At 42.5% G+C, this 15,225-nt stretch overlaps 1 protein-coding gene across 1 annotated transcript in view; it reads left to right on the top strand.

Moving 5' to 3' along the window:
• The window catches only part of LRP1B (LDL receptor related protein 1B), a 1,835,733-nt gene that overhangs the window by 267,572 nt on the left and 1,552,936 nt on the right, over positions 1-15,225 (top strand). The window contains exon 3 of the mRNA XM_063932605.1: positions 14,121-14,258. Within this exon, the coding sequence (XP_063788675.1) occupies positions 14,121-14,258 (138 nt within the window). The remainder of the gene's footprint in view (positions 1-14,120; positions 14,259-15,225) is intronic.

Genomic DNA, 15,225 nt, shown 5'->3' with positions numbered 1-15,225 from the left:
GCATCATGTTTGAAGAACAAATAACATCATAAATAAGTCAAGCATTGATCTTACAGTTTTCATGTGGAAAGATTTGTACAGTAGTAGTAACCACTTTCAATTCTCGGTTGTTTTGTCCCACTCTCCAATTAACATGTTATACCTGTTTGCTTAACATCACAGCATTATCAGTAGGTAATAAATAATTACACCTTGATCAAACAAGAGTCGTTGCAATGAGAGTGTAGAGGTGATACTCAGGCAATTGCTGGAGGCCCTGTTTAAAATCTTTGTGTTTCTTTAGACTCAAAGTGTCATATCAAAAAACATACTTGATAGGGCAACTGTGCCTGAATAATTACACGCAGATCTTTGTTTCAAATGTGTAATGCTGCATCAGTTTGAATTTGGTCATATTATACGAGAGTATACATACATTACATATATAATTAAATGGCAGAACTGTCAAGTGTCAGACCATCAGGACTATTGCTACTATCAAATGAAAGTCTTGTATATTGCCGATGATCAGAGTATGCCTAAAACAGTGAGAGACAAAATGTCACTCATCCAAAGTATTTAACCTACCGTATATGCAGCCCTGGCCACAATCATGGAGCAGAAACAGCCTTAGCAGTCTTATCAGTGAAGCATACTTGCCTACTCTCCCGGAATGGCCGAGAGGCTCCCGAAAATTGGGTGACCCTCCCGGCCCCCCAGGAGAGCAGGCATGTCTCCCGATTTCGGGGGTCCCCCCCTGCCCAGCCGCCCACTTAGAGAGCAAAGTGGGTGGTCCGGGCATGTGATGACACGATTCTTGTTGAATCACGTCATCATAGCCACGCCCCCTGCTGGACAATACCTGTAATAGCGGCATTACACAGTGGGGGCGTGGCTTACATGACATATCCCACAGCCACACCCCTGTTCCGCCTCCACCATGCCTCTGGCCCGCCCCCCTCTGCACTGCTCGTCGGAGCCCGCCCCCTTGCTGAGCCGACCTGGCTGCTCTCTCCCGGAGAGAGCAGCCAAAAAGTCGGCAAGTATGCAGTGAAGCTGTTGGCTGCTTGATGCAAGTGTATAAATGACAGTAACTAGGAGTGTAGCATTTGGATGCAATGTCACAGCACAGCACCATACTCCTAGTCTGAGGAGCAGAGGATGTATCCCCCACTTCTTGGTATGATGCAGCATGGGCTGGGAGTGTAACGTCAAGGTGACTTGGTGCTTCTCATCCTTGTCTTTATATCATACATCATTTTGACCTCTGAATACATTTGCATCAAATACAGAGAATACATTATCATCGTCCCGAAGTATTGCACAAAGAAACCAAGTTCTGTCTAGTTGTACAAATACACATCTCAAAAGAAAAGAAAAGAAAGCCAGATATATTACACAATAGGCCTAATTCAGACCTGATCGCTCGCTAGCAGTTTTTTGCAGAGCTGCGATCAGGTCAGAACTGCGCATGCATATGCACCGCAATGTGCAGTCGCATTGCACGGGTACAAAGCTGATTGCCGCTCAGCAATGGGTTTGTGCGAAGAATCCATTCGCACAGCCATTTGCAAGGAGATTGACAGGAAGAAGGCGTTTGTGGGTGGCAACTGACCAGTCAAAGGGAGTTGTTGGTAAAACGCAGGCGTTCCCAAGCATTTGCAACGAGGGTTCCTGACGTCAAATCCGGCCCTGAGCAGGCTGATGTGATCGCAGCGGCTGAGTAATACCTGGGATGTGCAGAGACTGCACAAGATCTTTTCGAACAGCTCTGCTACACATGCGATCGCACACTTGCAAAACAAAAATACGCTCCCCTATAGGCGGTGATTATCTGTTTGCAGCAGTGTAAAAAAACACTAGCGAGTGATCAGGTCTGAAATAGGCCCAATGTACACTATATGAATAAAATTGCCAGATGACATAACAGTAGTCAATGAGCAATTTGAAACTATACAACCCCTTTCAATTATGTGCCTGGCTTTGGTGCTGTCAGTATGATTATCAAGACTTAGAGTTTTGCTTGTTTCTCCAAAAATTGTTATTACAATTGATTATAAAATAATGTCATCTACAAGTCTACTTCTAAGGCCATACAGGCTGTAAACAATATTGTGTTTCTTTTTCTTCATTTCTCACAAAAACTTTGAATGTGCTGCTTATATAATTCTGTAAATACAGTGATTATACCATGAATAACTTTTAAGCAGCCGAGAGACAGAAATGACAGAATCCTTATTGCGGGACACAAACAGAACCAAGTCATCATGAAACCCAACAAAGGAACTTGCATAAAAAGCTGAAAAATGCTACTTTAGAGAAAGATAAGAAAACCTGTTACTGGCTATAATAAAGACCAACTTGAATGCCTCTGCCTTTGATTTGCTACTGATATGGCATGTTCTGTCATTTGCGACATATAACAATGCTTCAAGCCTCATCTTCTTCTTCTTTCATGGGAGACATCTGAAAGATCTAAATCCCATCTCTGTAATGGATGCCTATTGCAAGTGCTATTTTGTGCTCTAATTATATTTTGGATACTTCTAGAGTACATTTATACATTTTTATCTCCAACTGCAGAATGTGATAAGCCTCATTCAGAATTTCTTAAATTACTTTGCTGGTTGTGCTAGGGCAGTCTGGCTGGGTTGGATGAAAACCTGATGGAAGGTCATGTTGTTTAGTGCAGGAGAGAGTGGGAGTTCTGCGGGGGGTGGGGATGAAAAGCTGCCAATCACTTTTTTATATTACAGTCATGTCCTGCAAAAAGTTACAATGAAAAGTAATACGCTTATAGCAGAGTGCTAAAGGGAAGGATGGGGCAACTGTAAATTACCTGGTCTCATGAGCCCATGGAAGGCTTAGCAGTGTTGGATTATGGTGGAGCAGAGCGTGTGTGAGTTGAGCCATATTAAGGCCAGTTGAGCAATGTTAAAGGCTGGGAAAAATTACTGATCAGTCCGATAGCTTCCTATAAATCCATGTAAATCCATGACTTAAAAGCCGTATTAGGCATATTTTGGAAGGTGTGCGCTCAGCCTGGGGTGGGGGTGTAAGAAGTAGAAGCATGACTCACTTGTTTTACTCTAATCACACTGATATCTACACAATATGTCATATATTTCATATTGGTTTCATTATATACACGTGTCTTCTTTCTACAGTAAATTATCCCCACAATACTTCCCAGGGTAACATTAGGTAGCCCTACATTATTTCGAACTCAGTGATCAGCAAATGTCCTTTTTCCCACAACATGTGTTGCTATTATAATTACTTCCAGTAACAGATTTAACCTGACCTATGTTGAGCACAGCATTCATAAAAGCAATGTTCTGCCAACTACTCAGCAGTCTAGATTTCTCACAAGTAGTCTGGAAACATGCAACCAGAGCAACCAACAAAGAGGACCTGCAGCAGCTGCACAATGCCCAAGAAGCATGATCTGTTCCTGATGCTGATGAAGGAACTACAGTAGGTGATGCCAATAATACATAACTTGGACCACTATGTGGTGTGCAATTGACACAATCAGAGAGTGGCTGGCTTGGGTAAGTGGCACAAGTAGGAGTAGTCAATGACAATTTGTTGCTGAAAGTCAGTAAAGCCACAAAACCATAGCAGAAGAGGTGGCATGGTCAGGGCCTTGGTGTTAGGGTATGTGGCCAAACATGTGGGGGCATAGCTAAGACCCATGTGATTTCCTGCTGCTCTTCACAATCTGTAAGATGAAGAGAATGTAGCGTTGGAGCAGATTATATAGCCTTCTTTTCCCCCTTCGGCCCCTCTGGGTTTATTAAAACCATCTTTCATTGTAATAGTTGCAGGGAGCCAGTTTGGTAAAAAAAAAAATATATATATATATATATATATACAGTATATATATATATATATATATATATTATTTTGGCTGGCCTACGTATAATGATAATGAAATTATTTCCTCGTGTCCTGTGAATGGAATGTGGTCAATTACAATCAAAATCCGGATGATCAAAATACCGACAACAACTGACCGACGGTCACAATCCCAACAAGGTCAAAATCCTGACAATTAAAATGTCGACAAGGTCAAAATACCGTCATTTAAAATGTCAACGGGTCAGAAAGTCGACATGAGATTTTCATAGAAACTGACTTGTTCATACTTTACCATCCCAGTGGACCTGGAGGGGGAATATAATAGTGTGCCGAGTGCAGCGAGGCACCATGCCCGAAGCATGACTAGCGGACGCAGTACACTTATATGGTGTCTATGTTGACATATGTCAACACACACAAGAACAATGAAAACAGTGTGCAACTTTTTGGCCTGTCGATATTTTCAATTTTGGTATTTTGACCTTGCCTGTATTTTAAATGTTGGGATTTTGACCGTCGGTCAATTGATGTCGCTATTTTAACCATTGGGATTTTGATTGTAGGTGTTTCATACTAAACCCCCTGTGAATATGGTGTTGCTGTATAGAATGCTGAAATAGTACAGAAGACTTTTATAGAGAGTTCATGAAATAATGGACACTTTTCTGTATTCATAGTGCAATATTATTTAGCAGAAAGGGTCATATTATTCTCGTATGAGCTGATCACAATTCAGCCTGTACCTTTGCTTCCTGACCTCTCTCAGTTTACTTGTTGCACAATTCAAAGACAAATATTTTTTTTACTTTTAATGAAAGCAATTGCCTTTTATATTGTGTACATTGTTGTGTTACCGTATTCCACTTGTGATTTATAACTGTGCTTTTAAAGAACCCTGAATTCTATTGAATCTGAGAAGATATGGATCAGGTCATTCTTGCTGAACATGTCATTCTCATTATGGTTTAACCATCAATTTAATGTCACAGTAGTCATGCAAAGTCCTAATAATAAGGGCGGAAAAAAGACAGACAGGGAAACACTTGGTAACCTTTAGTCCATTCCTATGCTGCGTTTTTTGTCTATTGCAGGAATTGCATGTTTTTAGAAAATGAACATGTTATACATCTGAACAGTTTATGAGCATTCGCTGTACCTTGTGCTGTGCAGACAATATGGATAACATGGATTTCTATCATATAACTGACCAGAAATAGCAATAACTTTATAAAATGTAGGCCACTTTCTATACTTGTTTAAAGATTTATAGCAGAGCCGCTGATACAGAATTTAATTTTATTGACATAAACTGCATGTTTTTGCTCTGCACATGTCCAAGAGTCAAGCATACCCAAGTACAAGTGATGAAAAGAAACACAAAACCCAGTTACATCTCCACTTACAGTTGAAAGAGCGTAACTGGGTGGTATAAGAGTATTCACACATAGGCATGCTGTCAGAATTTTAGGCTATGCATAGTTGTGCGCATGCTTAATCGTAGCTCTTCCAGATGGTTCTTTTGGACCAATGTGATGGTGCAAATATGCACTGATGATAACGATGGCTTATCTATTCTATCTATCTATCTCTCTATCTATCTATCTATCTATCTATCTATCTATCTATCTGCAAATATGCACTGATGATAATGATGGCTTATCTATCCTATCTATCTATCTATCTATCTATCTATCTATCTATCTATCTATCTATCTATCTATCTATCTGCAAATATGCACTGATGATAATGATGGCTTATCTATCCTATCTATCTATCTATCTATCTATCTATCTGTCTGTCTGTCTGTCTGTCTGTCTGCCTGCCTGCCTGTCTGTCTGTCTGCCTGCCTGTTTGTCTATCTATCCCCGGCTTGCATATGTACATAGCCAGATAAAGGGAGGGGTGCATGCAATACTGTACCCCGTGCCCTCCTCTATGAGAGGACCCCCTAACATCACTAGGTCTCCCACTTGTCCAGCAGCAGAACTAGGCAGTCAGAATGCGAACAGGACACAATGCAGTGCAGGCAGAGACAAAGGGGTATCCGGTTTAATGAACTACCGATGGAGCTTCCTGACCAAGGAAAGATAGGAGAGGGGAGAGAGCTGTAAGTGACCCAGGAATACCAGATTCTCTTCTTCCCCGTCACGATGTCTGGGTCCTTTGTACCCTATAATCTAATCACAGCATTTGGGTCTAGAGAGAGAGAGAGAGAAAATCACAGAGTCCTCCTGAATCCTGTCCCAGTGTAAAAGTAGTACAGAGGCTGCTGCTATTCTTGTATGTGACAATGTAAATTATAGATTTTATTTTTCTACAGTATGTGTATTTTAGGGTTGTTTAAGTTTGTCTTTGTTACCCTAAAAGAAATCTTTATAAAATAGTTGTCCCTCAATTAAGAAGAGCAATGAACAGTACAAAGGCATTATTCAACTTTTAGTTTAAATCTAATAAACACCATTAGTTTAACTTTAATATACACATTCTATACCTCCCAACATGACCCATTCCAGGAGGGACAAAATGCTTTCTACCTGGACTTCCATTTGATTTTATGATTGCCATCACCTGTGTTGAAAACCCTTCCTTAGCAAGTCAAATAGTTCAACACAGGTGACTCCATGTATTAAGAGGGAAGTACAGGTAGAGAGCATTTTGTACCGAATGGAATGGGTCATGTTGGGAGGTATGTACAATGTAAAATACACCCCCCTTCTCTCGGGCCCCACCCTGTCTTAAGTGCCCCAGACCCCCCCCCAAGGCTTGATCCGGCCCTGCATATATATATTCTATATATAGGATTTAGAGCCCCTTTTATCAACTGGTCGGAATTCCTTGATGTCCCCTTAATGTCTTCTTGGTGTACGTTTACATTTCTATAGCAATAACCCAACCCTCTAATTATTTCACAGTACTGTTACTACGCAGAGGTCTACAAGATAAGAGAGGGGTTAATTGACTTTTTTTGGAACTCCTTGCATTATTAAACTCATAAATGCAAGCTAATGACATAATTCATTGAAATTTTATTCATTAAAGTCTACAGAATTCATTTAATCTGATCTTAAAATATAAAAAAGGAGATGCGAGCGATAGTTGTATAGATTAGTCCTTCTATCTTAAATACTGTGCTATTTTTTCTTAATTACAGTCATTAATCAACTTCATCTGATAATGCAGCAGCGAGGGTACAGGTAATATCCATATGAACAGTGCTGTATAATGTTTTCTGTTTAAAGTAGCCGGATAGAGAAATAATTTCTGTGTACTGGGCTCGGTGGCTGGGAGTCGTAAATTAAAGAAGTGATGAATGTAACAATCTCTTTTCATATGTGCTAATATTATAGTGCTAATAGTATTGCAGCACTTAATTATAGATACTGACCTGACACAGTATAATTTACACTTCACTCACAGTCACAAAAAGCAATTATTTGCATAAAAAAGATGCTAGTTTGAGTTTTTAATTTGCAAAATAAAGTTCCAATCTGTTCAAGAGATCCTGCAACTGCTTTCTTTTTGTTTCAGTGTTTTTACTTGTGTGTTGAGCTTTACAGGGCCACATGGACCTGGGGCTCAAAATGTTATAGGGATTATATTGAGAAGGGGAAGAGCTGTGATGAGTGCTGTGTGGATGTGTCCAGAACCACGTGGGTGTCTACACCCCCTACACTAATAACACCACTGTCTCTCTAAATCAGGGGTGGGGAACCTCAGGCCCGAGGGCTGTATAAGGCCCTCAAAGCCACTTGATCCGGCATGGCCAGGCTCACCTAAATGAGAGGAGATGCTGAGCGCCCGCTGAGATTTTACCACCAGCGGGCGCCCGGCTCAGCAGCAGCCGGAGGCAGGAGCTCACTCCTGAGCTCCAGCTTCTGACTCAGGCAGTGTACATGTGTGGCTGTGCGGCGCTATGGGAGAGATGTTATGACATCTCCCATAGTTTCTAGGAGAGGGAGGGCAGCGGTCCGGAAGCAGGAGCAGGGCTGGTGAGCATTGTGTTTTTTTTTTCCTTTTAATGTGTGTGTGTGTGTGTGTGTGTGTAAGCGGTGCTACTAGAGGGCATATTTAATGGGGCATTACAACTGACGGGGCATATCTAATGGGCCAAAACAACTGACAGTGGGCATATCTAATGGGGCATAACAACTGACTGGGGGCAAATCTAATTGGGCATATATACTGGGGGCAGGCTAATTTTTAAGTTGATAATTTTTGTATGGCCCCCGAAGGATTTTAGAAATATCCAAATGGCCCTTGGTAGAAAAAAAGTTCCCCACCCCTGCTCTACATAAAGAAATAAAAATAAAAAAAATTGCATCATTTTGCGACAAAACTAGAATTAACCTTTTAACACTTAGAAAGACCCCTATAACTTGTAAAATTATAGATGTGAAGTTCTGAAACCCATGTTTTGGTTCTAAATCATCATGGCAAACCAACTTCAAGTATTTTGGATCTGGATTTCTTAAACAATAGTTAAAGATAGCTATATTCATGCAATTTTTACCTATTTTGTTCCTACAGTATTATTAATATAAAAACATTCATTTACAGTCGTTTCAAGTGTAAAATCCATAAGATGCAAGATTTGCTTTCTAGAACAGAGATCCCAACTTGGGGCCCGATTCAGTAAGGATTGCAAATTCTGCTAAGTAGCAGAATTTGCAATCCTTTTGAACACATGCTGGGAGCCATCCATCGCAGGTCGCACCGCAATTTAAGCGTGATCGCTAAAAATAGGGTAGCCTCCTGCCAGTGCAGCCTGGATGTGACAGTAGGAGGCCCGCGTTTTGCTATCTAATCTTAATAGGGCCCTTGGAGGGATGAACCAAGCACAGGATTCTGTTTGACTGGGAACCCCAAAGTTGGGGTATGTTCGGTTTTCAGCAAAACTGAACAGCTCAACGCTATACAAAAAGAAAATACACCAATCCCCCAATGTTATACGTCTGCAAATGCTGTAGTAATTAAGTGCAGTCTACAGTGGACTCAATATAACAAATTTTGATATATAATTTTGTTATTTGCTGTTCTTGCTCACTGCACTTTTGGTTGCCAAATGTTCCCCTCAGTTTGATAACCAGGTTTGTTATTAAGCCCAAGTGGTGATCTACAAAAGTATCTCAATATTCTGTACTATGTAAACAGTAATTATAGCTCTGGTACTCATTACTTACACCCCAATAATTATTATTTCAGAGGGATTGTCCTAATTCTACGAACCCAAAAGAGCTATGGCCTTTCAAATGGGTGCAGTTTTATGGGACTGTGGGCAGATTTAGAGACTGGGCAGTCTGATGCATTAATTGTGAAGATCATGAGTGGGGCTGTTTTTGGTCTAGATTTTTCCTTTAACAGTGTTTCAGTTACTATATGACAGCAAATAAATTCCAGCCCTGGTTTTTTACAGAAAGCGAGAACTTCAACAAATAACATTGTTTAATGAAATGTTGCAATGTACTGCACATGATAAAAAATATTAATATTCATTATTATTATTATTATTATTATTTTTATTTTTATATATTTGGAGAAGGACAATATTTATTGCTTGTAGAAGCTGTTTTTATTGCTATATCAGAAAGGTGCAAATTAGCCTGATAGTGACAGCATTGTGGGGTTGCCAGCGGTGATGGCAGTGCGGGTGTGTCGGCGGTGTCCTAAGTGTGGGAGTGCTGGTGGAGTCGGAACTGTGGGGGTGCAGGTGGTGTCCTCAATGCAGGAGTGCTGGGGGTTTCAGCAGTGCGGGGGTGTAGGCGTTGTCTGAAGTGTGGATGTGTCGGTGGTGTCCTCAGTGTGGGCGTACTGGTGGTGTTATCAATGCAGGAGTTGCAGCACCGCAGCAGTGTCCTCAGTGTTGGGATGCCGGTGGTTTCGGCAGTGCGGGGTTGCTTGAAGTGTCGTCAGTGTGGGCAGCAGTGTCATCAGTGTGGTGGGTGCTGCTATCTTGTGTGCATCTGCTCTCTCTGAGCCAATCAGTGGTCAACCCATTTATTTCAATGGGACTTTTTAAATTGGCGCCTGAGGCAAAACCGAGAAATCTGACAGTGGGATCTATAGATTTTGCATCTGTTATGGATCCGGGGCAGACATGGAGATCTGAGCTGCTGCTTGGATCAACTCGGATCTCGAAAGTTTGGGTGGGCTCGGACTTCCTAAAATTTCCTTCCTTGTACTGGATATGTTATATCTAGAACCTGATTGGCTGCTGTGGGCAATGTCTCCACTTTATACAAGTTTTAGCAAATCTACTCTTGAGAGTTATCTAACTAATGAAATGCAGCAATTTATAATCAAATATCAGTTTATTGTTGGTTGTTCTGTTTTTTTAAACTGGAGAAATGTGCTAAGAATATCATACATTAATATTTCTAACATTGTGCCTGCATTGAATTCACCCACATCCTCCTGTGTTATATTTCCCTTGCTGACATAAATTAATATATTTGGAGTAATAAAGACATTACGTGTAAAAGTCACTAACTCAGCACTGTGCTGCTAAATCAGCACATTCTTGGAAAGCTTTAAACCCTACAGAATGACCGTCTTGGGACATATGAAACCAACTCACCCCCTTTAATTAGTCATTCCTACATGTCTATGCACAAATTACATGGTAACCTTGATTATTCCTGTCATCATCATATGTCTATGAAAACTGATTTACAGCAACATCTGTGCAAATATTATTTTGTTTTTAGACATTTATCACAAGCAACAGATAATGAACTTGCCTAGATGAGCTACAGTGAAGGCTAAATTCTCATGTTATGTTCCTATTTTTCTTTCATTGGTGACTTTTCATTGTTTTGACGTTTTCATAGAGTGCAGCATAAAGGACTTCATCCAATGTTTGAAAAAATGGACTTAATTGATTTTTATTTACTCTGTTCAGTATTTCTGACCTCTGCCCCATTTCAGTGAGAATAGAAAAGTTCAATATTGAGTTGCTTGTACCTGTAGTCTGCAGTACTTATTGAACAATATATGGTATATGTTTAACTCTTCCGTGTTCACCGATCCATTTTTTTTGTGCTGCTATAGCTTGGGGTGCTGAGAGGAGATAGGAGTGGAAGGTAGGAGTGGGTAGAAGGCCTGCCTGGCTGCCAAGGCATCCAGGGAGGCACAATCATGACCCCACAAGAGCAGAGTGTAAGCCTGCTGATTCTTAAGGAGATATATCTCTGCCTCAACCCAAAAATGTTGCTACAGTTTGTGGCCTGGTCATTGTTATAAGCAGACAGGTTTTTCTATATTGTGTTTTTTGTAAAAAAGCTTGATTTGTTAACTTATCTTTTTAAATGGATACCTAATATCCAAAGTTACAGTATTGTTTTACTCCTTTCTAGTGTTTTTCCACCTCCCCCCTCTCTCTGTTTCTAACATCATAACCACTGCCTCACTGTTATCGTAGTCTCCGAGTCCACATTAGGATCCAGTTTAAACTACTAATCCACACAAGAAAAGCCCTAAACCATTCCCCCACCCCACGGTCCACACTCCCTCCTGCCTTGTCGTCTAATTTGCTGACCTCCATCTCGCCTAGTCATTTTGTTCACATTTGCCTTTTACACCTCCAAGATTTCACTCATTGTGCCCTACTTACCTGAAAATACTTCTTTTTCAGATTACCTCTTTGAATAGTACTATGGACACTTTTTGGAACCTTATAAATAAAAGTTGTTTTGGTAATTTTTGCTTCTTTTAGAGTTTCAAGACCGTTCCATACTGACACTTACTGCCCCACCTGAAAACCAAAAACATATTATACTGTAGAACAGGGCCGGATCTAGACCTTGCGGTGCTCCAGGTGAAAAAATAGGGGTGTGGCTTCATGCAAAAGGGGCATCGTCAGTTATGCCCCCTATAGCTGTAGTATTGCCCCCAGTTCTGTGCCCCCTGTAGAGTTGTGCCCCCTAGTTGTGCCGTTTATAAAAAATAAAAATAAATTATCACTTACAATCCCCACTCCTGCTTCCCGACTGCTGCTGCCCTCCGTCCCCGGGTGCCGGCGCCGCTCCTCGGATCTATGATAGAGATGTCATGAAGTCTCTCCCATAGCACTGCATAGACACTAGTCAATTATGATCTCTAGCGTCTATGTGCCGCTCCCATAGTGCAGTGCAGTGCATGATGACTTCATCGCGCACAGCACCGGGCATCTACACAGCACCGGGCGGCACCAGTAGCGGATCTTGCCACGGCGGCGGCACCCTCTGGAAGGTGGTGCCCTTGGCTAAAGTCCTGCTTGCCCGTAGCAAGATCCGCTACTGCTGTAGAACCTCTGCTATAGACTATCCACTTGTTGTAAACATACAGTATAACAGTGATAAGAAAATGGTGATGTCATTCGCAGAGGCGTAACTAGGGTTTTCGGAGCCCAGGGCAAGATGAAGAGTGGCGATCCCCCCCTCCCACAGGAAAAAAAACGAAACCAAAAGAAGTATGTGTGCGCGCTGAAAAAAGGGGTGTGGCCACACACCAGAAGGGGTGTGGTAACTGAAAATGCCCCACAGTGCCAGTTACATGCCCCACAGTGCCAGTTACATTGCCCCACAGTGCCAGTTGCAATGCCCCACAGTGCCAGATACATGCCCCACAGTGCCAGATACATGCCCCACAGTGCCAGTTACATTGCCCCACAGTGCCAGTTACATTGCCCCACAGTGCCAGTTACAATGCCCCACAGTGCCAGATACATGCCCCACAGTGCCAGTTGCAATGCCCTACATTGCCAGTTACAAAGCCCACAGTGCCAGATACATTGCCCCACAGTGCCAGTTACATTGCACCACAGTGCCAGTTACAATGCTCCACAGTGCCAGATACATGCCCCACAGTGCCAGTTACATTGCCCCACAGTGCCAGTTACAATGCCCCATAGTGCCAGATACATGCCCCACAGTGCCAGATACATGCCCCACAGTGCCAGATACATTGCCCCACAGTGCCAGTTACAATGCCCCACAGTGCCAGTTGCAATGCCCCACAGTGCCAGATACATGCCCCACAGTGCCAGATACATGCCCCACAGTGCCAGTTACAATGCCCCACAGTGCCAGATACATGCCCCACAGTGCCAGATACATGCCCCACAGTGCCAGTTACAATGCCCCACAGTGCCAGATACATGCCCCACAGTGCCAGATACATGCCCCACAGTGCCAGTTACATTGCCCCACAGTGCCAGTTACAATGCCCCACAGTGCCAGTTGCAATGCCCCACAGTGCCAGATACATTGCCCCACAGTGCCAGATACATGCCCCACAGTGCCAGTTATATTGCCCCACAGTGCCAGTTGCAATGCCCCACAGTGCCAGATACATGCCCCACAGTCCCAGATACATGCCCCACAGTGCCAGTTATAATGCTCCACAGTGCCAGATACATGCCCCACAGTGCCAGTTACATTGCCCCACAGTGCCAGTTACAATGCCCCACAGTGCCAGTTGCAATGCCCCACAGTGCCAGATACATGCCCCACAGTGCCAGATACATGCCCCACAGTGCCAGTTACAATTCCCCACAGTGCCAGATACATGCCCCACAGTGCCAGATACATGCCACACAGTGCCAGTTACATTGCCCCACAGTGCTAGTTAGAATGCACCACAGTGCCAGATACAGGCCCCACAGTGCCAGATTCATGCCCCACAGTGCCAGTTACATTTCCCCACAGTGCCAGTTACATTGCCCCACAGTGCCAGTGTTTTTTTAAGTTTACCTGCAGTGTTGAGGAGAAAGAGAGGGGACAGGCAGCAGTGTACACTGCTAGAGCCCGCCCCCACTCTCTGCAAGCACTCGCGGCTCCCCACATGTGCTTCATGTTGGGATCGGTGGACCTTTCCTCCCTTCGTATGTGCGCAGCGGTCACGCATGCGCAGTGTAGATTTTGCGGAGGGGGGGTGGCGAGGCTCCTGGCTGCCGCTGCCTGTACTGTGTGACAGGCACAGCAGCCGGGGAGACAGGGAGAGTGCCGCGGGTAGCGCCGGCGGAATCACTGTCACATGGGGCGAGCGGCCCGTGCAGGTGCCGGTGGCGCCCCCCTCTGCTGGGTCTGCCACGGCGCCCAGGGCACGTGCCCTGCTCGCCCTGTGCTAGATACGCCTCTGGTCATTCGGACCCCTGAAGCACACACAATACTGTAGATGAATAGAGTTAGTAGAAATTTAATAATCATCTAATTGTTAAGGTGTTTTTTTTACTAGCATTAATACAAAATCATTATGAGATCCCATAATTTAATTTCTGTTTATCATTTTCTCTTTTCAGGCCAAGAAAACATTGTATATAAGTGCCCCACCAATCACATCCTGTGCATCGGAACCAAAACCTGCATCCATTTCTCAAAGCTCTGCAATGGAGTGTTCGACTGCAATGATGGTTATGATGAAGGAGTGCATTGTCGGGGTGAGTCTGAACTAAAAGAAACTATTTTTTTCCATTTTAAAAATAAATATAAATGTATTGTATCATTTACATTTGTGACTAAGGGGTCTATTCATGAAGCAGTGAAAAGTGTGGAGAAGTGAGCCTGTGGAGAAGTTGCCCATGGCAACCAATCAGCTGCTCCGTACAATTGTACAGTATGCAAATTATAAATGTTACTTCAATGCTGCTTGGTTGCCATGGGCAACTTTTCCACTGACTCACTTCTCCACACTTTTCACTGCTTCATGAATAGACCCCTAAATATAAAACTGTAAGATATTGTTCTGGAAAATACAAACTTCTTTAAACTAACATACTTCTTGTAATAAAGACTGACAATATGTACTGCATGCAGGAAGTTGTCTTAGAAGCAGCACAATTACTATGTACCAAATATAGTATGTCTACGATCAATACAATTACCTTGCAAAAGGTCTCTTCATTCCAAGAACGGGGCATGAAGCAACGGGTCATCAGCTGCCATTAGAACAAAGTAGATTTCACGGCAGCCCTGAAGACTCATCCGATTGCCATTTATTTGTCAGGAAGAATCATCCTTCCTTCCCACTTCTAATTAGTAAAGTAGAACTTAATGTGATGTATTCTATAACGTTATTAACACAAGAAAACATTATGGTAATTTGTGAGTGGTAAATGTGGGAAGCATTGATGCTAGCTCTTTGTAATTTATTATAAAACAGAGGTTATTTTATTTCTAGAGCTTTAGAATATATGAATAAAGTAGTATAAAATGTACAAACATGTACAGTATATTAAATCCATTAACTGCTGAAGGCTTTCTTAACCCTGTGCTGAGCCTTTCTGTCTGGTCACATTCCAGCAGTAGTGTCTGTACTTTTTATGCTTTATCAACACAAATTAGAGCTTGTTTTTTTTAGAAGCCTTTGATTTGTCAGAAAATATAGTTGCATTAGTTTCCTCTTTA

Source organism: Pseudophryne corroboree, chromosome 7, assembly GCF_028390025.1.
Source record: "Pseudophryne corroboree isolate aPseCor3 chromosome 7, aPseCor3.hap2, whole genome shotgun sequence".
NCBI lineage: Eukaryota > Metazoa > Chordata > Amphibia > Anura > Myobatrachidae > Pseudophryne > Pseudophryne corroboree.
Note: the sequence above shows the minus strand (reverse complement) of the source record. Positions and strands in the feature narration are given on the sequence as shown.